At 42.4% G+C, this 22424-nt stretch overlaps 1 protein-coding gene and 2 pseudogenes across 1 annotated transcript; 2 read left to right on the top strand and 1 right to left on the bottom strand.

Annotated features, from left to right (window-relative positions):
• The first annotated feature begins 1395 nt into the window (after positions 1–1395).
• LOC114083517 (pantothenate kinase 2, mitochondrial pseudogene) lies at positions 1396–2507 on the top strand (annotated as a pseudogene).
• A 12881-nt stretch (positions 2508–15388) lies between these two features.
• On the bottom strand, positions 15389–17655 carry LOC139707267 (WD repeat-containing protein 82). Its single transcript, XM_071618088.1, has one exon. The coding sequence runs from the start codon at positions 17422–17424 to the stop codon at positions 16483–16485; it is 942 nt and encodes a 313-aa protein (XP_071474189.1). The 5' UTR covers positions 17425–17655; the 3' UTR covers positions 15389–16482.
• On the top strand, positions 17423–21722 carry LOC114082456 (BTB/POZ domain-containing protein KCTD5-like; annotated as a pseudogene).
• Positions 21723–22424: the final 702 nt, after the last annotated feature.

Below are 22424 nucleotides of genomic sequence, written 5' to 3'. Positions count from 1 at the left end.
CCCTGGCAGTCACCATTATATTTCTGCTTTTACAAATTTGACTATTTTAGGAATCTCTTGTAAGTGGAATATTGCAGAATATGTCCTTCTGTCATGAACTCACTTCACTTAGCATAATGCCCTATACGCTCATCTCTGTTGTCGCAAATGGCATGATTTCCTTCTTTTTATGGCTGAATAGAATTCCCATTGTGTACATACTACATTTTCTTGATCCATTCACCTCCTGATGGACATTTAGGTCGATTCCATATCTAGGCTGTTGTGCACAGTGCTGCAATAAACATAGGAAAAGTACATTTTTTTAAAAGTCTCTCAAGAAGAAGAGGAAAAAAAGGACACTTTTCAAGAAACAATAATAAACTGGCATCAAACTCCTTATTAGGAACACTCTGTACTAGAAAAGAATGAAACAATGTTTTTACAGTTCTGAGGAGGGAAAAAAAATGTTTGAATATAGAATTTTGTGCTCTGCCAAACTATAAATCAAGGTGAAGGCATATGAAAGACATTTTCAAATTTGCAAGTACTCATAAATTTCATCTCCCATCTACTTGTTTGTTTGTTTCTGTTCAATATGCCTTTGGATGTATTCCAGAGAAATGAGGTACAAACCAACAAAGATGTAGAATATGAGGGAGTAGAACTAGGAGTGAAGTTTAATCAAAAACAATTCCAGGGTGAGAGTTGTGCATGGAGTTTGCTAAACAGTCTAAATCAGAATAGGAAGCCAGTTGGCCCCCAAATACAATGTCTTCAAGAACAAAAATGAAATGTGGTCTACACTGAAGATAGAATAACTATGGAAATGGGTGATATCCATGATATAGTAAAGAAATTTTCTCTCAGTAAAAATAAAAGAAAGACAAATGGAAATTCCAGGAAACACAAACAACAAAAATTGTGTAAAATAAGTCATGAACCAAATACAAAGCCCATTAAAATACAGCATTATCTTAAGCTTTTTCTGAAATGATAAAAGATAATTTATTTCATTTGGACACTAGAACATTCTTCTCCAAGGATTCTAGAGATCATGACCTTAAGCCTATAAAAAAATGTAATTGTTGCACATTATTTGACTATGCAGTAAATGATAGTTAAAAAGACACAATAATATAAATTAGGGAAAGCACTAATTTTCAATTTTGAGGATCAACCTATAAGCAACATGTGAAAGATGGGTCTCAGTAAAGAATGAATTTGGCATTGACCTTGAAATGCAAAAATAAAAATACAGCTGACAGAATGTGGGGGTTCAGGTACAAGCATGTGGAAGACAGAAGAAAGGAGAAAAGGTCCAATTGCCTCATCAAAGCATATCCAGAGGCTCCAGCTGGACTGCTGCGGAGGAGGCAGGAGGATTCTGGCGCTGGGGGCTGGCTCCAGCAGCAGCCCTGGCTGCTGCGGATGGGAGCGGGCCAGCTTGATGCGCCCCTGGAGCACCATCGCAGGGCTGCCGCCACCTCATCCTCATGGGCTGGGGAGCCAGCGCCCTTGTGGCTCCGAGGACGGCGGTGGGAGCCACTGTGGCGCCCAGCAAGCAGCGCTTCAGCGCCTGCTGTCCGGGCCTTGGCGGATGGTGTGCGGTGGGATGAGCCCAACTCCTGCAGCGGCCCTGCCTAGGTCTCCCGCCCGCCGGTTGAAAGCCTCCGGAAAAAGCAGCCGCTTTTTCCATGGTTTGGCTTGGATATTGGTGGAACCCTGGTCAAGCTGGTTTATTTTGAACCCAAAGACATCACTGCTGAAGAAGAAGAGGAAGAAGTGGAGAGTCTTCAAAGCATTCGGAAGTACTTGAACTCCAATGTGGCTTATGGGTCGAGGGGCATTAGGGACGTGCACCTGGAGCTGAAGGCCCTGACTCTGTGTGGATGCAAAGATAGGTGATCTTCAGCTTTGCAAACTGCATGAACTAGACTGCTTAATCCAAGGAATTTTATGTATTGACTCAGTTGGTTTCAATGGACGGTCACAGTGCTATTACTTTGAAAATCCTGCTGATTCTGAAAAATGTCAGAAGTTACCATTTGAGTTGAAAAACCCACATCCTCTGCTTCTGGTGAACATTGGCTCAGGGGTTAGCATTTTAGCAGTGTAGTCCAAAGATAATTACAAGAGGGTCAAAGGCACAAGTCTTGGAGGAGGAAACTTTTTTTTTGGTCTCTGCTGTCTTCTTACCGGCTCTACCACTTTTGAAGAAGCTCTTGAAATGGCATCTCGTGGAGGTAGCACCAAAGTGGATAAACTAGTTCGAGACATTATGGAGGAGATTATGAGAGGTTTGGATTGCCAGGCTGGGCTGTAGCTTCGAGAACATTAACCAGGTGGTATTTGTTGGAAATTTCTTGAGAATTAATAAGATCGCCATGCGGCTTTTGGCATATGCTTTAGATTATTGGTCCAAGGGGCAGTTGAAAGCACTTTTTTCAGAACATGAGGGTTATTTTGGAGCTGTTGGAGCACTCCTGGAGCTGTTGAAGATTCCCTGATTGTTACCTGGGAGGGCGTCCTGGAAATTTCTACAATGGAATCTATGGACTTTTTTTTTTTTTTTGTTAAAAGCCTTACTCAGTTTTATGATCGTGTATTACCGGGATCAAAGAGAGAATCATCGTGTATTTTTCTAAGTCATCAAGATAAATCCTTAAAAAATTCATTCTAAACTAGCAACCAGTAAGGAAAGAAGCATTAAAAAACAAGTGGACCATGTTCAGGCAGTGTAAGGATTGCTGTGTTTAAGTTGCCCTTCAGGGTAGCACTGTTACACCTGTGGTGTTTTGGGAAATCTCAGCATAATTCACTGCAGATGGCTTGGAAGAGCTGTCCGGTGTTGAGCTGGCTGTGGTTGTGCATCCTTTTTTTTTTTTTTTAATTTTTTATTGTTGGTTGTTCAAAACATTACAAATTTCTTGATATATCATATTTCACACTTTGATTCAAGTGGGTTATGAACTCCCATTTTTACCCCATATACAGATTGCAGAATCACATCAGTTACACATCCATTGATTTACATATTGCCATACTAGTGTCTGTTGTGTTCTGCTGCCTTTCCTATCCTCTACTATCCCCCTCCCCTCCCATCCCCTCCCCTCTTCTCTATCTACCCCCTCTACTGTCATTCATTTCTCCCCCTTGTATTATTTTCCCTTTCCCCTCACTTCCTCTTGTATGTACTTTTGTATAACCCTGAGGGTCTCCTTCCATTTCCATGCAATTTCCCTTCTCTCTCCCTTTCCCTCCCACCTCTCATCCCTGTTTAATGTTAATCTTCTTCTCCTGCTCTTCGTCCCTACTGTGTTCTTAGTTACTCTCCTTGTATCAAAGAAGACATTTGGCATTTGTTTTTTTAGGGATTGGCTAGCTTCACTTAGCATAATCTGCTCTAATACCATCCATTTCCCTGCAAATTCTATGATTTTATCATTTTTTAATGCAGAGTAGTACTCCATTGTGTATAAATGCCACATTTTTTTTTTATCCATTCGTCTATTGAAAGGCATCTAGGTTGGTTCATCCTTTTTTGACTTGCTGTGTGCAGGACAGGCTGCTATGTGTGATAATCTAATCACTATTTTCTCAGTAGGGCCTTAGAGATCACCTGTGCATTACTCTGGTTTGCATTTAGCCTTTGTGTGTATATATTGAAAAATGGTTTATTTTAAGCTTCTGCAAACTTAATTGGGTGGGTTAATTCTGTTTCTGAAACTGAAAAAGCAACTTTTAGAAGGGCAGCTCTTGTGTTACTTCTCTAAATCATGGGAAGAGCTTATGGAAGGAGAAAAGTGCTGGCAGAACTCCCCAGGGTAAGGGGCATAATGACCTGACCAAAGTGGGTGAGCTAGTGGAAAAGGCAGAGGCTGGCAGTGTGACACCAAAGAGCCTCTAGAATTGATGGCTCTTCAAGGGGCCATGTAGAAAGTATCCTTTCAGTCTTCATAGCAAAGGAGGAATTGAGGTGTCTGCTGATGAACTCTGGGTGCCTCTGGTGCTTGTGGGTTTCAGACTACTTGAGTGTCTTGCTAAGGGCTGGACCTTTTATTTCTGCTGTGCAGAATAATTTAAGAAGCCTTCCCCTTGGAGACAGTGCAGCTTTTATATCTAATGTACCAAGTGATGTGGGAATCACAGTTGAAGGCAAGGAAAGGCCTGGTATAAAGCAGCCTTGTAACCAGAAGGAAGGTCTCAAGATCCTCCCTGTTCTGTGATCTCTACACGTAGCTCAGTTTCTTTCTGGGGTGGAAGGAAGGTGTGAGTAGGGTGAAAGATTGGGTGTAGGCTGTGTGATGGCAGCAGAGGGCCGGCCACAAGCAGGGCGTCCCATAGCTTTTTCCCTGAGGGACACGTGCCTTTATGCTTGTGCCTTGACACATCTAGAGGATGGGTCCAGCTGGGCTGGAGCCTCCTGCAGCAGAGTAAGAGGGATGCTGCTGGGATGGCAGTTCACCCTTATTGCAGCCGCTCATCTCTAGGCCTTCCACTCTCAGTTGTCTGCTTGTTGGCTGCACTTTCTCCTTGCTACCAAAAACACCACCACCATCTATCCACTTGTACTGGGACTGGAGGTGGGGATTTCTCAGCTCCTGTGCCCTTGGCTTTCCTGCTCCTTTGGGCAGATTATTCCCATGAACTTCCATGTCATGGAGCACATGAGGTTATGACAGTGCTCCACATGGGCAGTCTCCACAGCCCTGGCTATTCCTACAGTGTAGCATAGAAGGAAATTGAAGCCCAGGAGAGCAAATATACCTAAGGTCACACAGATGAAAATGGTCAGAACTGGAATCAAGCCCAGATCTGTCTGGACCCAGAGAATGAGCTGTGAGTGTCTCGCTGGCCTTCCTTCAACCCACTGCTCCTCTCTTGAGAAGCTGTTTTTCCTCACTTTCTACCTTGTGTTCAGCCCACCCTGTCATTCCATGAGAGTGTTCTTGACAGGCCACTAGTGAACCTCAAGTTACAAATCTAATGAGTGTTTCAGGATCATACCTGTGTCAGCTCTTTGCAGGCTCCTCTTGCTTCTCTGCCTTGTGGACTATTTCTGTCTTTGCCAGCTTGTTCTCTGATGACAGATGGTGTCAGTCCTCAGACACCATCCTGGATCTCCTCAAGCCATCTCCACCATCCTGGATCTCCTCACAGCAGCACCCCACCCAGACCTGGCCCTTGAACTCAAGCCCTAGATGCCATTTAATCTCCAGCTGTGAACTTCCAAGCTGTCCCTGCAGATGTGCACATCCTCATCCAAGCTTCCTGCCATCTCACGACCTCCAGCCCATAAGGTGCACTCAGGGTGGTCACCATGGCCAACACCCTGTCTGCTCTCAGTGGTTGTCCTAGTCTGCTTTCCAGAGTGTCTCACCTTATCCTACCCCCAGTAGAAGCAGTATGTGGGCTGTGGCTATGGTGCAGAGAAAAATATATGGCCTAAACTGATAGGAGGAAGGAGGTTGGTAAGGGGTAGGAGGTCGCTGGGTGTAGGGAGATGAGGGCAGTAAGGGCACCTATGCTTGATTTTGGACTATCAAACAGACAGCTGAGTTTAGGTCAGAGATAAGGAGCTGGATAATGTGCAAGCAGATAGGAAAAGCAAGGGGATTTTGTGAATTCCAACAGCATGAGAAAAAATAATAGTAATGAAATGGGCAGTGAAGGAATAAGAGGCAAAACAAGCTATTCATAGGGGCCTGTGGCTCAGACTGAGGGCAGGTCTTCAGCCACCTGGTGGAGAATGGATGAGGCTGTCCAGATTCGACTACAAGGTCATAGATGACCTCAGAACAAGTTTTCCTGAAGCCATGGTACTGAAGCTAAGCTGCAGATGTCCTAATGAGGAGTAAGGAGTAGCACTGGCTTAGAGGACTTTGGACCAAGACTTTTTCTCTTCAAGACAAATACTTTCAGGTCTGGGATATATAGCAAGAGGGTTGGTTTGGGGGTGAGTCCTTGGGGTCATGTGGGCTGAATGGGGAAGAAGCCCAGTCCTGCTACTTCAGGCCACCCTGAGTTCACAGTTGGGAGACTGTCAACATGTGCCTGTATAATTGAAGCCAGGGTAGTTGGTAAAGCCTGGACTTCCACTGTAATCTCCATTTGAAGCCTAGCATTCTCACACTACTGCCTGTTACAGATGTGGCCAGAGGCATCAGCACCTACCTCCTCTGCTTGAGCAGAACCTTTCTCTTTGTATTCTAAGTCTTGCTACCCTGGCAACTACTCTGAGTTGAAGGCACACACTTGAACACTAAGTATTTTCAAACCTGCTTTTTATTTACATGTGTTTCAGTCAATTACATGCATGTTTTGTTTTTAAATGAGTGATTAGCAAAAAAAAAATACATTAAAATTGTAAAATACCAATTAAATATACAAAAATGTACCTTAAAAAAAAGCATATCCAGAATGGGCTACTTCACTAACTCAAAGAACACTGCCTGTTCAGAAGGAACCTCATCTTTCTGGGTTACTTACGAGCTGCATGGTCAGTCCCCTGCCTCCAACAATGTCTTCTTGCACCTCTCAACATGGAAGGCATACACAGCCTTCTAAACACAGGTCAGACCATGTCACTTCTCTGCTCAAAACCTGCAGTGATTTCCCATTGAACCTAGAGTTTAAAAAAATCCCTAAATTCATCTTTGTGGCCCTCCACCTTCTCACACTCCTGCTTTGAGGCTCTTGCTGTTTCCCCTATCTGGAAATTTCTTCCAAAGATATTCACATGGAAAATGGAAAGTGAATAGATAGTATCTTTCATGGTTTTGTTTTGTGTTCCTAGGGATAGAGCCCGGGGTCTCCTGCATGCTAGGCAAGTACTTTACCACTGAGCTATACCCCTAGCCCTTATTTATTTTTATTTTGAAACACAGTCTCCCTACATTGCCCAGTCTGGTCCCAAACATGCAATCCTCCTGCCTCAACCTCCTGAATAGATGGGATTACAGGTATGAACCACTGTACTCAGAAGACAGTAACTTTTAAGTTGAGAAATAAAAGAAATATCAGCAAAATCATATAATTGAATGTCTGGAGGTCATTACAAGAATACTAAAAGAAAAAATAATTATTTTTTGCAGTACTGGTGATTAAAAAAACTGCTGCTGTTTCTACATATGTACAGTCATGTGCTGAATAACACAGCAGTCCACAAACACAATGGTTGTCCTATAAGATGATATCTAGTGGTTATTGACATGGTAATTGTTACAGTTTGTATAAGTACATACTGGGGTGTTCATACAATGACAAATTACCTAAAAATACGTTTTTCAGGACATAGCACAACCATAGGCAATGCATGACCATATATATGTTTGTGATGAACTGAGAAATGAATTCTTGAAGGATATGCACCAGATTACTTGCAGATGTTACTTTTCAGGGATCACTTGAAAGGAATACAGGGATAAAAATCAGTATTAAAGGTTTTAGTCTTTTTAACCTGCGAAAAATGGAGAATATTTGCCTGTGGCAAGTGGGACTAGAAAAAAAGGCAAAACACTTGTTTTTTCTATAAAAACTCTCCAATAGTATTTTATTTTTACTTTGATGGAAATTAAAGAAAATCAATTTTAAAACAGAAAAAGAATAAACAGTTCTTGGTTCAGTCTAGCACACACAAAAATGTACACTAGAACCCCAAATTACCATCACAACTGAGATGATGCTAGATTTGGAAATTTTCAAAGTATTACCAGCTACTCACTAATAAAATAAGATAACATGAAACATTTGGTCTTAAGCATTTTAACTTCTTGATATCAACCCGCAAGGATTTCAAAATGTTCCTCTATTAACAACATAGTCACTATATGAACATCAGGGCCTCTTCTTTTATCCACCTGTCAGCTGCTGGGGAACTGTTCCAGTATTTTAGCATTTGATTTTATTTTTCTCCCTCTGGATCATGTGGTTGGCTTGGCCTCTTTATGAGATTGCCAAATGCAAGTGTAACATGCCAAGCCAAACATCTGTCACTAGGCAGCAGGACCTTTATTGGTCTTACCTAAAAGAGTGTTTTCTACACCAGGAACACTGTAGTCATTAAATCAAGATGAGGACCCAGCCCTGGTGAATGGTGTGGCTGGACTTCAAGGTCTTGGGGAACAGCCAGTTTCTCCCCATGCTCACAGAGCCCTGGAGGGCCCAGCCTCTCCTTGTGAAGCAAGGTCCAGAAAGAGAACAGGGAGGAAATTCTGATGAGGAAGTGATAGGCAGGTCTACAAAGAGTTCTTTGAGTCACTTCTATAGTTTCTATAAAATTCAAGGGCTAAGACTAAAAGTGGCCTCTGCTGCTTATTCATGGGTCAGCCTTGGCATCTGATGCAAATGCTCTTCCAAACCCTAGCAGGCCAGGAGGGATAATAAGCACAGTTTTGTCCAGACTGCAAGCAAAAGAGAAATTCTGGTTCTCTACCCCTGATTTTATCCCAGGCAGGAAGGGAAAAAAATAACAAAAGATTCCTGTTATCTCCTCAGCAGATCTTTAGCATGGGAATGAGTATGTTGCCCTGGTTATGAATATCAATTGACTACAACATAGGTAAGTGCCAAACCAAACTGACCTGTGGTGCCACATGCCTGTAATCCCAGTGACTAGAGAGGCTGAGGCAGGAGGATAGCAAGTTGGAGACCAACCTCAGCAACTTAGTGGGACCCTGTCTCAAAGAGAAAATGAAAAGTGCCGAAGAGGATATAGCTCAGTGGTAGAGACTTACCTAGCATGTACGAGGCTCTGTGTTTAATTCCCAGCACCAGGAAAAGGGGAGATAAGGGGTGGGGTGGGTGGTTGAAAAGCCATTTGAGGTGTTTAAGATAACAGGGCCCAAAAACTTTATCTGTGCATTTATGTGTGAACTTTTGAGAACAAAGGCCTGAAGGCTATATTACAGTCCACACAGGTAAATTTATTATGTAGTTTATTAAGTTTATAAGACATGTAACAATTACATTTTGGAAGTGGGTGTTTGTAGAGTAACATGTTGTTAGAGTGCATAATTAGCATGTACAAGGCCCTAGGTTTAGTCCCCAGCACCAAAAGATATAGTATAAGTAAAATAAAAATTGGGAGAAGTTAGGAAATATGACACTCATTTTAGAATTATTAATATCATTCATTTTTTCTGACAATGATATTACTCAAGGATTGATTGTCCCTTAAGGTCATTCTTGCTTCTTGAAAGAAAACCCCTATTATCACATAATTACCTACTGCTCCCCCAATTCTCCAAAATAGTGGGGCAATGGGTTAGAAAGGGAACTTCTTTTTAGAGTACATTTTTAAAAGTCCCCCCCCCCTCCAAGTACTGGAAATTAAAACCAGGGGCACTCTAACACTGAGCTACACCCTCAATTCTTTTTATTTTTATTTATTTATTTTTTTTTATTTTGAGACAGGGTCTCACTAAGATGCTGAGGCTGGCCTTGAAATTGTGATCCTCCTGCCTCAGCTTCTCCCACTGCTAGGATTATAGGCCTGAGCCACCTCATTCAGCTCTCCCACTGATTCTTGATTTCTCAGTTTTTAGGCCTCTTAAGCATGATCCCAGGTATGCATTAAGACCAAGGGTTTTGGCCGGCGACCGACTGTGCGAATGGGCGGCTAGAGATCGCCCACCCGCCGGCAACAGCCCGCCCGCTGCCCGTGAGACTGGGTGGCTGGAGACCCCCGCCTGCCTGCGACAGCCCGCCCGCTGCTCACGCGACTGGGTGGCTAGAGACTGGTCGCGGGCAGGCGAACGCCCATGGCCCCCGAGACTGGGTGGCTGAAGACCGCCCGCGTGGCTAGACCCTGAGTTGCGGCCCAGCAGGTACGGCACAGAGACTCTAGGAAGAGGTCTATAGCCAGGCCTTCGTGAAGTAGCCAACTGGGAGCTGAAACCAACCAGAGACAGTCCAGTCCCACCCCCCCCCCTTCGGACACACCGGCAAGGAGCCTGGGGCCACCATAGCAGAGAGGTGACATCACTGGAGCTCGGCCGTCTGAATTCCTTCCCAGCAGAATCCACTTTAGCAGGCATAGTCTACCAACACAAAGGAGAGACAACAGAGATATACAAAACCAAAACAAATCTATAGGAGAGAGCAGAAGCACAGCAATCAAATAGACCGGAAAGTAACATGAACAACATGAAAAAACAAGGGAAAAAAGGATTACAAACAATGCAGAACAACTTAAATCTACAGGAGGACCTAGAAGCATCAGAAACATGGATAGGGAAAGACTCAAGGCATACCTAACTCAGATGGAAAGGAATATTAGAGAAGACATGAGACAGCAAGTCCAAACAATGAAAGCATATTTTGAAAACGAATTAAACAAACAAATTCAAATGGCAAAGAACGAGCTTTACCAGGAGATAGAGATCTTAAAAAAAAATCAAGCAGTAATCCTACAAATGCAGGAAACGATAAACCAAATTAAAAACTCAAACGAGAATATTACAAATAGACTAGATCAAGTAGAAGTCAGAACATCAGATAATGAAGACAAAGTTTATCAACTTGAAAAGAATATAGACAACACAGAAAAGATGCTTAAATCTCACGAGCAATCTATTCAAGAGATATGGGATGCTATAAAAAAAAACAAATTTGAGACTCATCGGGATAGAAGAAGGCATAGAGATTCAAACCAAAGGAATGGACAACCTATTAAATGAAATAATTCTAGAAAACTTCCCAGAGATGAAAGATGGAATGGATTGCCAAATCCTGGAAGCCTACAGGACCACAAACATTCAAAACCGTAATAGACCAACTCCAAGACATATAATTATGAAGATAGCCAACATACAGAACAAGGAGAGAATATTAAAAGCTACGAGAGAAAGGAGGCAGATTACATTCAGGGGTAAACCAATTAGGTTAATGACTGATTTTTCATCACAGACTTTGAAAGCGAGAAGATCCTGGAACAATGTATTTCAAATGCTGAAAAATAATGGATTCCAACCAAGAATACTGTATCCAGCAAAATTAAGCTTCAGATTTGACAATAAAATTAAAATCTTTCACGATAAACACAAGCTAAAGGAATTTGCAGCCAGAAAACCAGCACTGCAAAGCATTTTGAGCAAAATACTACAAGAAGAAGAATTGAAAAATAGTGCCCAAAACTAACAGCAGGAGGTATCTCAGTAAAGGGGGAGGAAAATAACCAAAAAGTAAAAACTAGCCAAACTAAAATAAATAAACATGACTGGAAGTACAAACCATATTTCAATTGTAACCTTAAATGTTAATGGCCTAAATTCACCAATCAAGAGACATAGGCTAGTAACCTGGATCAAAAAAACAAACCCAACAATATGCTGCCTTCAGGAGACTCATATGATAGGAAAAGATATACACAAGCTGAAGGTAAAAGGTTGGGAAAAATCATACCACTCACATGGCCCTCGGAAGCAAGCAGGAGTGGCCATGCTCATATCGAATAAAATCAACTTCAAACCTAAGTTAATCAAAAGGGATAAAGAAGGACACTATATACTGTTAAAAGGAACCATCCACCAACAAGACATAACAATTATCAATTTGTATGCACCAAACAATGGTGCTGCAACGTTCATAAAACAATCTCTCCTCAAGTTCAAGACTCAAATAGACTACAACACAATAATAATGGGAGACTTCAACACACCGCTCTTGCCATTAGACAGATCCTATAGACAAAAGCTGAATAAAGAAACTATAGAACTCAATAGCATAATCAATAACCTAGACTTAACCGACATATATAGAATATATCAACCATCATCAAGTGGATACACGTTCTTCTCAGCAGCACATGGATCCTACTCAAAGATAGACCATATATTATGCCATAGGGCAACTCTTAGTAAATATAAAGGTGTGGAGATAATACCATGCACCATATCTGATCATAATGGAATGAAACTGGAAATCAATGATAAAAGAAGGAAGGAAAAATCCTACATCACATGGAAAATGAACAATATGTTACTGAATGATCAATGGGTTACAGAAGACATAAAGGAGGAGATAAAAAAAATTCTTAGAGACAAATGACAATACAGACACAACATACCGGAATCTATGGGACACAATGAAAGCAGTTTTAAGAGAGAAATTCATTTCCTGGAGTTCTTTCCTCAAAAAAAGAAAAAAACAACAAATAAATAAACTCACACTACACCTCAAAAACCTAGAAAAGGAAGAGCAAAACAACAGCAAATGTAGTAGAAGACAAGAAATAATTAAAATCAGAGCAGAAATCAACGAAAATGAAACAAACAAACAAAAAAAAAAACATTGAAAAAATTGATAAAACTAAAAGTTGGTTCTTTGAAAAAATAATTGACAGGCCCTTAGCCATGCTAACGAATAGAAGAAGAGAGAGAACTCAAATTACTAACATATGGGATGAAAAAGGCTATATCACAACAGACACTACAGAAATACAGAAGATAATTAGAAAGTATTTTGAAACCCTATATTCCAATAAAATAGAAGATAGTGAAGATATCGATAAATTTCTTAAGTCATACGATCTGCCCAGATTGAGTCAGGAAGACACACACAATTTAAACAGACCAATAACAAAGGAAGAAATTGAAGAAGCCATCAAAAGACTACCAACCAAGAAAAGCCCTGGACCAGATGGGTATACAGCGGAGTTTTACAAAACCTTCAAGGAAGAATTAATACCAATACTTTTCAAGCTATTTCAAGAAATAGAAAAAGAAGGAGATCTTCCAAATTCATTCTATGAGGCCAACATCACCTGATCTCGAAACCAGACAAAGACACTTCAAAGAAAGAAAACTACAGACCAATATCTCTAATGAACTTGGATGCAAAAATTCTCAATAAAATCCTGGCGAATCGAATACAAAAGCATATAAAAAAATTGTGCACCATGATCAAGTAGGATTCATCCCTGGGATGCAAGGCTGGTTCAATATACAGAAATCAATAAATGCTATTCACCACATCAATAGACTTAAAGATAAGAACCATATGATCATCTCGATAGATGCAGAAAAAGCATTCGATAAAGTACAGCATCCCTTTATGTTCAAAACACTAGAAAAACTAGGGATAACAAGAACTTACCTCAACATTGTAAAAGCTATATATGCTAAACCTCAGGCTAGCATCATCCTAAATGGAGAAAACCTGAAGGCATTCCCTCTAAAATCTGGAACAAGACAGGGATGCCCTCTATCACCACTTCTATTCAATTTAGTTCTTGAAATACTAGCCAGAGTAATTAGACAGACAAAAGAAATTAAAGGCATAAAAATAGGAAAAGAAGAACTTAAATTATCGCTATTTGCAGATGACATGATAATATATTTAACAGACCCAAAAGGGTCTACAAAGAAACAGCTAGAGTTAATAAATGAATTCAGCAAAGTGGCAGGATATAAAATCAACACACATAAATCGAAGGCATTCCTGTATATCAGCAACAAAACCTCTGAAATGGAAATGAGGAAAACCACTCCATTCACAATATCCTCAAAGAAAATAAGATACTTGGGAATCAACCTAACAAAAGAGGTGAAAGTTTTATACAATGAAAATTACAGGACCCTAAAGAGAGAGATAGAAGAAGATCTTAGAAGATAGAAAAATGTACCCTGTTCATGGATAGGCAGAACTAACATCATCAAAATGGTGATATTACCCAAAGTTCTCTACAGGTTTAATGCGATGCCAATCAAAATCCCAACGACATTTCTTTTTTTTTTTTTTTTTTAACATGGAAAAAAAGTTTATATGTTAAGTACAAAAGGGACATAAAATTGTATATACAGTAGAATAACAACTATGTAAACACACCAAAAACCTATGCACAGAAATGTGTAGAGGAACATTTAACACCAAAAGATTAACAGTGGTACCATTTGGGTGGCCAATTGATTCTTTAAAATTCCCCCAATTATCCTTAATGAGCACTAATTAAGATTGAAATAGGGAATAACTTTTAAAAAATATCCCCACTGGCTGGTGGTTGAGCAGTTCAGTGTTGCTGTCACATACAAAGCAGTGGCTTTGGCCCTAACTCCAGCTCCCAGCAATACATTACTCAGGGCCAGCTCTCAGTCTTTCTTTCCCTTTTATCCTAGCCACACTTCCAGCTTAATCTTTTCTATTCCTCCCCAACTCTGCGCCACAGGGCATAAAGTAGAGGCTGTGAAGTGACATGTTTTCAAAGGACATGATGCCTCAGCTTTGGACATCTGAGAACTCAAATACACATCATATTCCTACTACTGGAGAGTTCCTTCTCTGTTAGTTACATATATAGAAATTATACAGCCTTTCTTGTTAACTCAGTTTCAAGCACCATCTCTGACCGTTCCTAATGTGAACTTTCTACCGTTCCTAATGTGAACTTTCTACCCTGAAAAGCCAGGGGAGGGCAGTAACAGCTCAAATTATTTGGTTTCTCAGAATCCCTCCATTCTGGGAAGGAAGAGCTACACAGTGGGTGGCATGGTAGCAGTTGCAGATTCCAGTCTACTCTTGGGAAAGGTGTATGCCTATTTGCCCTTTCACTTTGATTAAAAAGTCAAGAGTAATTGCTTAAACAACAAACAACAAAAAAAGAGAAAGTGCTAGTGATTCACAGCCTATATCTGCTGCTAAACAGAAGCAGTGATGGCTTGATTTACCCTAGCAGCTATGTACCTTTGGGCAAGTCATAACTTTATTGGGCCTCAGTTTCTGGATCTGCATGGAGTGTTGTCTGCAATAAAATGTTTCACTGGGTACTTAAGGAAGTAACATGCCACTTGGTCTGCTCTTAAGAAGGCCATGCAGGGGAAAAAAAGGCCATGGGCTAGATACAGAGCATCCCAACTTGGGCCTAGCTAAAACCTCTTCCTCTCAAGAAAAAGAGCAAGAAAGTAGCCATACTAAGTGGGAGTAACCTGTAATTGGTAAGAAGCCTTAGACAAACAAAGTGCTCTGGTTTCAGCATCCTGTCCCTAAATGCTGCAAGCCAGGCACAGAAGCCATGCAAATGACTATGACATATATACAGATGCAGACAGAGCACCACCAGGCAAAAAAGAGACTAATACTGCAGAGAGGACCCCAAAGTGTGGCTTGAGGAACATAGGAAGTCATCCCAAGACCCTCACTTAGCTGCCATGGAAACAGCAAACACAAGAAGCTTTGCTTTTATTTAGTTTCCCAAAGGAAAAAAGGTAACAGGGAAGACTAACACTTGTGGCAAACACTATTAGGAAGGATGCAGTCTTTCTCCTGGGTTGCAGGACTCCACCTTCTTCGGCTGAACTGAGAAGCTACAGGTGATTTTATATATATATATATATATATGTATATGTATATATATATATATATATATATATATACACACACACACATACATATATATGCCTACATACATATATATGCATATATGAATGCACAAATATATTTAAATGAAGATGCACATACTGTGCTAAAATACAAACCGAAATCAAAGGTCATATATAAAAGGCTAAATATAACATATAACACAGGCCTAGAACCAACTCTTCAGTGGGAGCTGGGTAAAAGGGGGGTGTCACCTGGAGACTATGTACACAATTGTGGTGTCCAGGGAAGGAAGGCATCAGTGTAAACAACTCAGACTCATTCCACAATACTGGCCCACAGGAAAAGAGCAATGCATCTCAGGTACAAAAATAGACTCCTACCTTGCTTTTGTACAAACCAAGCTTGGTAGGCACCCAGGACTGTAGGTTTATCTTGATGATGGGACTGCACCAGGCTGCTGCTAAACCTTCTAGCCCGAGGAACACAATGCTACCCCTTCCCTCCCTTTTAGGTTCTTGAGCCTTTTCCTACCCAACACCAGTGCCTGGGGCCTATCCAGACCACCCACCCTTACAGGACAACTGCACAACTTCCTGACAAGCAAGGTCCTTCTGTATTTGTCCCTATCTTTGACCCCAAGGTATATGAAGACTTATTTCTGTAAATGTTTGGCACCTAACAAATATGATGGCTGTGGAATAATGCCACAATTACACAGGGAGACCCAGTAACAAGACATGCAGGGTGAGGGCAAGGGGCACTGAGCTGCCCAAGCATCTTAAAACCAGAACTGTGGCTTCCCATGCATTTATGGAGATGGGAGAAGGGATGTGCAGAATTGAAGACTTCATTGGCTCCTCAGCAGCAAATACATTCAAAACTGAAGGTGCTTTTGAGAGCCCCACTATAACCTAATCACAAGTCTGGTCACTCTGGAGGAACCTGGTGCATTGATGGCTGGAAAGGCTAAGTCCCAACTGAGTCGGTGGCACCAAGAGTTCTTATGAAGAAGCTCAACAAAGTAATTTTTTCTTTTGAGCAGATGTACAGCACATCCATGGGAAGGCCATGTGAAAGGATGTTGTCCAGCCCAGTCAAATGATCCAATCCCACTTATCTCAGTCCACTCTGAGTTTTTCCTGCTGGCCACCCCCATTATACAGAAATAGCTGAGTAGCATCAGGGTCAGTCATCAATGGTTGGCAACCAGAAGGCCATGTTGGAACACGCACTGGCAAAAGTCATGAACTTGGGGTTAAACTGCAAACAGGTAATGGGGCCTGTGTGTTTACCATCCAGTACAGCTACTTTTATACCGCTCTCTCCATTCCAAACATGGATCTTGCCATCCTCTGAACCAATCATAATAAACTGAGAGTCTGGAGTAAATGAAGCCTCTAGTGTGACAGCTTTGCTGTTGGCATAACCCCCAAATGTGTGCATCACCACTCCCTTGAATGCATCAATGAGACGTATGAAGCTGCCGTTGGTGGAGATGAGTATAAGCTTGCCATCATTGCTGAACTTGAGTCCTGTCCACTCACAAGTCCGATCGTACTGCATCTTAAATGTTGCAAATGGTCCCTTATCAAAAGAACGAAGGTCATAAAGTTTGACCATTTCAGAGTTGACACCTGCAGCAAAAATTAACCCTTCTGGATCAAAAGAACAAACTGGCTTGCCCTGAAGATGCATGAGGCCCTGGCAGTTAGGAGACCGGAGATCCCAGAGTCGAATAGTCTTATCAAGAGACCCAGAAATGAAAGTGTCATCCACAGGTGACATGGACAAGGCCACCACCCTTTTGCTATGTCCAGGAAAGTATCTGATGTATTTGTTGTCATGTAAGGATAGGTAACGGATAGTATCGTCTATTTTGTTAGAGCTGTAAACGACTGTGTTTGCTGCATGCGTGTATCTGATGAGGTCCACACCATATTTCTTACTGTATAAGGTTCTCTTTGGTTTGCCCTCCTGGCAGTCATAGAGCACGATGGAGTCGTCGTCACTGCTCGAGATGACCGTCTCGCCATTGGGGCTGAAGTCAAAGCAGTTAATCTTGTCTGAGTTCTCGCGGAACACCTTGGCGACGCGGAAGCTCCGCAGCACGCTGTCGGTCAGCTTCATGGCGGCGGCTGCTGGAGGCGGGAGCGGCGCAGGGCCGGGGTGGGGCTGGATGGCGGGCGAGCGGGCGGGCTGCGGAGGGCCAACCCTGGCGGGGCGGGCGCCGCACTGGCGGCGAGCGGAAGGGCTGCGAGCAGTAAGTCCGCCTCCTTCCCCTCTCGCACTGGCGATACTCTTCTGCCTGGACCGTGGGGCCTAGGCGACCGTTCCTCCTCAGAGTCGCCTCAGGGCCAACCGGCGTGGCGCCGGTTCATTGTGTCCGCCATCTTGGGGCGACAGGCAGAAGCTCCAACGACATTTCTTATAGAAATAGATAAAGCAATCATGAAATTCATATGGAAAAACAAAAGACCCAGAATAGCAAAAGCAATTCTAAGCAGAAAGTGTGAATCTGGAGGTATAGCGATACCAGATTTTAAACTGTACTACAGAGCAATAGTAACAAAAGCAGCATGGTACTGGTACCAAAACAGGCAGGTGGACCAATGGTACAGAATAGAGGACACAGAGACTAATCCACAAAATTATAACTTTCGTATATTTGACAAAGGGGCTAAAAGCATGCAATGGAGGAAGGATAGCATCTTCAACAAATGATGCTGGGAAAATTGGAAATCCATATGCAACAAAATGAAACTGAATCCCTTTCTCTCGCCATGCACAAAAGTTAACTCAAAATGGATCAAGGAGCTAGATATCAAACCAGAGACACTGCGTCTGATAGAAGAAAAAGTTGGCTACGATCTACATACTGTGGGGTTGGGCTCCAAATTCCTTAATAGGACGCCCATAGCCCAAGAGTTAATAACAAGAAAAAACAAATGGGACTTACTTAAACTAAAAAGTTTTTTTTCTCAGCAAGAGAAACAATAAGAGAGGTAAATAGAGAGCCTACATCCTGGGAACAAATTTTTACCCCTCACACTTCAGATAGAGCCCTAATATCCAGAATATACAACGAACTCAAAAAATTAAACAATAAGAAAACAAATAACCCAATCAACAAATGGGCCAAGGACCTGAACAGACACTTCTCAGAGGTGGACATACAATCAATCAACAAGTACATGAAAAAATGCTCACTATCTCTAGCAGTCAGAGAAATGCAAATCAAAACCACCCTAAGATACCATCTCACTCCAGTAAGATTGGCAGCCATTATGAAGTCAAACAACAATAATTGTTGGCGAGGATATGGGGAAAAGGGTACACTTGTACATTGCTGGTGGGACTGCAAATTGGTGCGGCCAATTTGGAAAGCAGTATGGAGATTCCTGGGAAATCTAGGAATGGATCCACGAATTTGACCCAGCTATTGCCCTTCTCGGACTATTCCCTGAGGATCTTAAAAGAGCATACTATAGGGATACTGCCACATCAATGATCATAGCGCCACAATTCACAATAGCTAGACTGTGGAACCAACCTAGATGCCCTTCAATAGATGAATGGATAAAAAATGTGGCATTTATACACAATGGAGTATTATGCAGCACTAAAATATGACAAAATCATGGAATTTGCAGGGAAATGGATGGCATTAGAGCAGATTATGCTAAGTGAAGCTAGCCAATCCTTAAAAAACAAATGCCAAATGTCTTCTTTGATATGAAGAGAGCAACTAAGAACAGAACAAGGAGGAAGAGCATGAGGAAAAGATTAACATTAAACAGAGACAAGTGGGGGGAGAGAAAGGGAGAGAGAAGGGAAATCATATGGAAATGGTAGGAGACCCTCAATGTTACACAAAATTACATATAAGAGGTTGTGAGGGGAAAGTGGGGGGAAACAAGGGAGAGAATAGAACAACAGCAGATGAGGTAGAGAGGGAAGATGGGAGTGGAGGGGAGGGGGGATTGTAGGGGATAGGAAAGGTAGCAGAATACAACAGTCACTAATATGCCATTAGTAAAAATGTGAGTGTGTAACCAATGTGATTCTGCAATTTGTATTTGAGGTAAAAATTGGAGTTCATAACCCACTTGAGTCAAATGTATGAAAGATGATATATCATGAACTGTGTAATGTTTTGAACAACCAATAAAAAAAAGAGAGATGGATATCCTAGGAAATCATGTTTCTTTTGCTTCAGTAAAAGACAGAAATGAGATACATAATATGCAATAAAAGCTTTGGGATTTGGATTTGAGTTATAAAAACAAAACAAAAAAAGACACAAGGGTTTTTATGTTTATCTCATAACAAAGGACTTTCCTGATATCCCTCCCTTCCCCCACCCCATTATTCTCATCTGAACATATTATTTTACTTTACAGCTTCTATCACAGGTTATAATCATAAATTGTAACTATTTGTCAAAGTATTTCCATTTTCCTCATACAACTGAACTCCATTTCCTGATCTCACTTGCACTTAGCTGCAGCCAGATGACTGTTCTAGCCAAGGGAATACAGGCAGCAAAAAGTAGCTTCTGGGTTTAGCCTGCAGAGTTCTGCCACATGTAATCCTCCATTCTTTTTTTCCATTCACCAATTTCATAGATAAGATTTAAAGACCCAGAGGAGTGTAGAACTGCAAAGGAGAAGTAGGTTAGTGCTTATGGAGAGAGTCGAGGATCCTCAAGACATCAGCAACAGCCTGGTTGGATCATTCCCTAATCAAAAGCAAGTTTTTACTGGATTAGTCTTTTGAGTTCTCTCTCTCTCAACTGGACTTTGAACTCAGGGGCACTTTACTGCTAAGCCACATCCCAAACCCTTTTTATTCTGAGACAGGATCTCACTAAGTTTCTGAAGGTCTTGCTAGATTGCTGACACTAGCCTTGAACTTTCATGCCTCCTGCCTCAGCCTCCCATGTTCCTGGAATTAAAGGTAAGCACCATGGCACCCACAGGAGTTTTCTCCTTATAGAAGATTCTAGTTAATAAATTGAAGAAAGAATGATAGAATTAGATTACCACCATTTTAAACACTAATGAATTAATGAATCTAGACAATGATCACCAATGACTGTTATTGGTGATGGAAAGAGGGATCTTTGAGATTATTCACAGAATACTAAGAACACTTCATTGAGTCCTAGGGGTCTCTTTTCTATTTACATTCACTTCCAGATCATAATCAATCCCAGGTTTTTAATACATCTATACATTGATAACTTCCAAAATTTTATCTCCTTCTCTAACAATCCAGCAAAGCTCTAGATTTCTATTTTGATCACCTTCTCAAAGTCTCTACTTGGCTGCGTACAAGGAATCTAAAGCATAACATGTCTTCCCCAACTGAGTAGATGAGTCTAGGCCACTATTGTCTATCACCCAGTGACAATCTTCTAAGGGGTCCCCTCTAGGAAGTTCTTCACACTACATCCAGAGCCAGTTACCTTTTCAAAAAACACAAATCAGTGCTGTGGCAGGGCTTGCTGAGATCCTGGTGGAGAATCTCAGAGCTTCTGCCAGCGGCCCTAGGAGGCCATGGGGCCAGACTGGGAAGTGGCCTATCCTGCGGCTGCAGAGCAGGGCTCAGTGGGCGCTCTGGCTCAGCGCCCTGGCAGCGTGTCCCAGGGTTTCCGGCTCAATGGGCTCAATGTCAGTGTCATTTACTTCCCCACCCCTGAGCAGACACTGTTCTGGGACTGAAGTCCTTCCTATACCGCTTGTGGCAGGCCAATGCGGACCTGGACTCGGACAAGGTGAGGGCCTCCCAGGCCCATCAGAGGCCCTGGCCCCGTGCACTGCACCCTGGCTCCCACTGCTGCCTCAGGTACCCCCGTCGCTGTGCCAGGGGTGTCCTTTGCCCTCGCCTCCCACCTCCAGTGTTGGAGGAGGAGGTCCCCAAGACCCCTGACTTGGCTGCAGACCTACTTTTTCTCCGTGGACTCTGGCCCTGGGGTGAAAGGGGTACCTATTTAATTGAGAGGATCCCAGGGACCATGGAGCTGTGTTGAACTCCTTGAGACATGGGAAGCTGGTCCTTAACAAAGACCTCGCTGAGGAAGGAGTGTGGGAAGAAGTAGAATTTTACAACATCACCTCACTCATAAAACTTGTAAAGGACAAAATCAGAGAATGAGACAGCAAAACATCACAGGTGCCTGTGAAGCATGTATACCCTGTGTTCAGTGTCAGGAGGAGGGGCTCACACAGATGGTGTCCACCATGCCTGATGACTGGAAATTTGAGCAGCTGGTCAGCATGGGCTCCTCTTACAACTATGGGAACGAAGACCAGGCCAAGTTCCTCTGTGTGGTTTCCAAGGAGCTGCCCAACACCCCATATGGCACAACCAGTGAGCCCAGAAAAAAGGACAAGATTTTGCAAGAACGGGGCTCAAGGATGTGAGATGCAGCACTGATAGCCAAAGAAATGATATATTTTTGCCCAAGATTCAGTGAACCACCATGTCCAGGAAGTACTTCTGTGAGAAGAAACCTGCTTTTGATCATTTCTCTAGAGATCTGGGTGTGCATCATTTTTTGCCTCAGAGGTGGCTGGTGAGAGACGGTTCAGCTGTCTGAGGCCAGGCATCCCCATAGACAGGAGGCACAGGGGCCAGGAGGGCTCTCTCTGGGAGCCTGCTCTGTTCTTTCCCAGTGCTGCATGGGACTGAGGCAAGGTGCTCCCAACTAGCCTGCACAGTCCTGAAGACCATCTGAAGGGCAGGGCCCTTGGTGCTACATTCACAGTCTGTGATAGCAGCTCAGGCCTCACCAGAAGGAAGGGGCAACAGCCATGTGGATTGTCCAGCACATTGTGGCTCAGGCCCAGATGCCTGTTGATCCCTGCTTGAGGACCTGAACATCATCCTTGGGTCAGGGACAATGCTCTGCCTTCAGTGTGATCAGTTGACAGTTTGTCAACCTCGGAGAAGACCCCTGACAATGGTGGACTCAGCATCAACACTACTCTGCGCACCTACCCTGGGGAGCCAGGCTCTTATTCCAGCCTGCACAGCCAGGACAGTAAAGGCTTCTTGATTTGTATTTACCAGGCAAGAGAACTTTGTATCCCTTTTTTAAAGTGTGGATATATTACCCAATGCTT

The sequence above is a fragment of the Marmota flaviventris genome, chromosome 10 (genome assembly GCF_047511675.1).
Source record: "Marmota flaviventris isolate mMarFla1 chromosome 10, mMarFla1.hap1, whole genome shotgun sequence".
In the NCBI taxonomy this organism is placed as follows: Eukaryota; Metazoa; Chordata; class Mammalia; order Rodentia; family Sciuridae; genus Marmota; species Marmota flaviventris.
The sequence above is the reverse complement of the archived record's forward strand: the minus strand, read 5'-3'. Positions and strand labels throughout refer to the sequence as shown.

Excerpts from the sequence above, each read along its gene's own strand:
- LOC139707267 (XM_071618088.1), bottom strand. The coding sequence starts at position 17,424 with ATGAAGCTGACCGACAGCGTGCTGCGGAGCTTCCGCGTCGCCAAGGTG.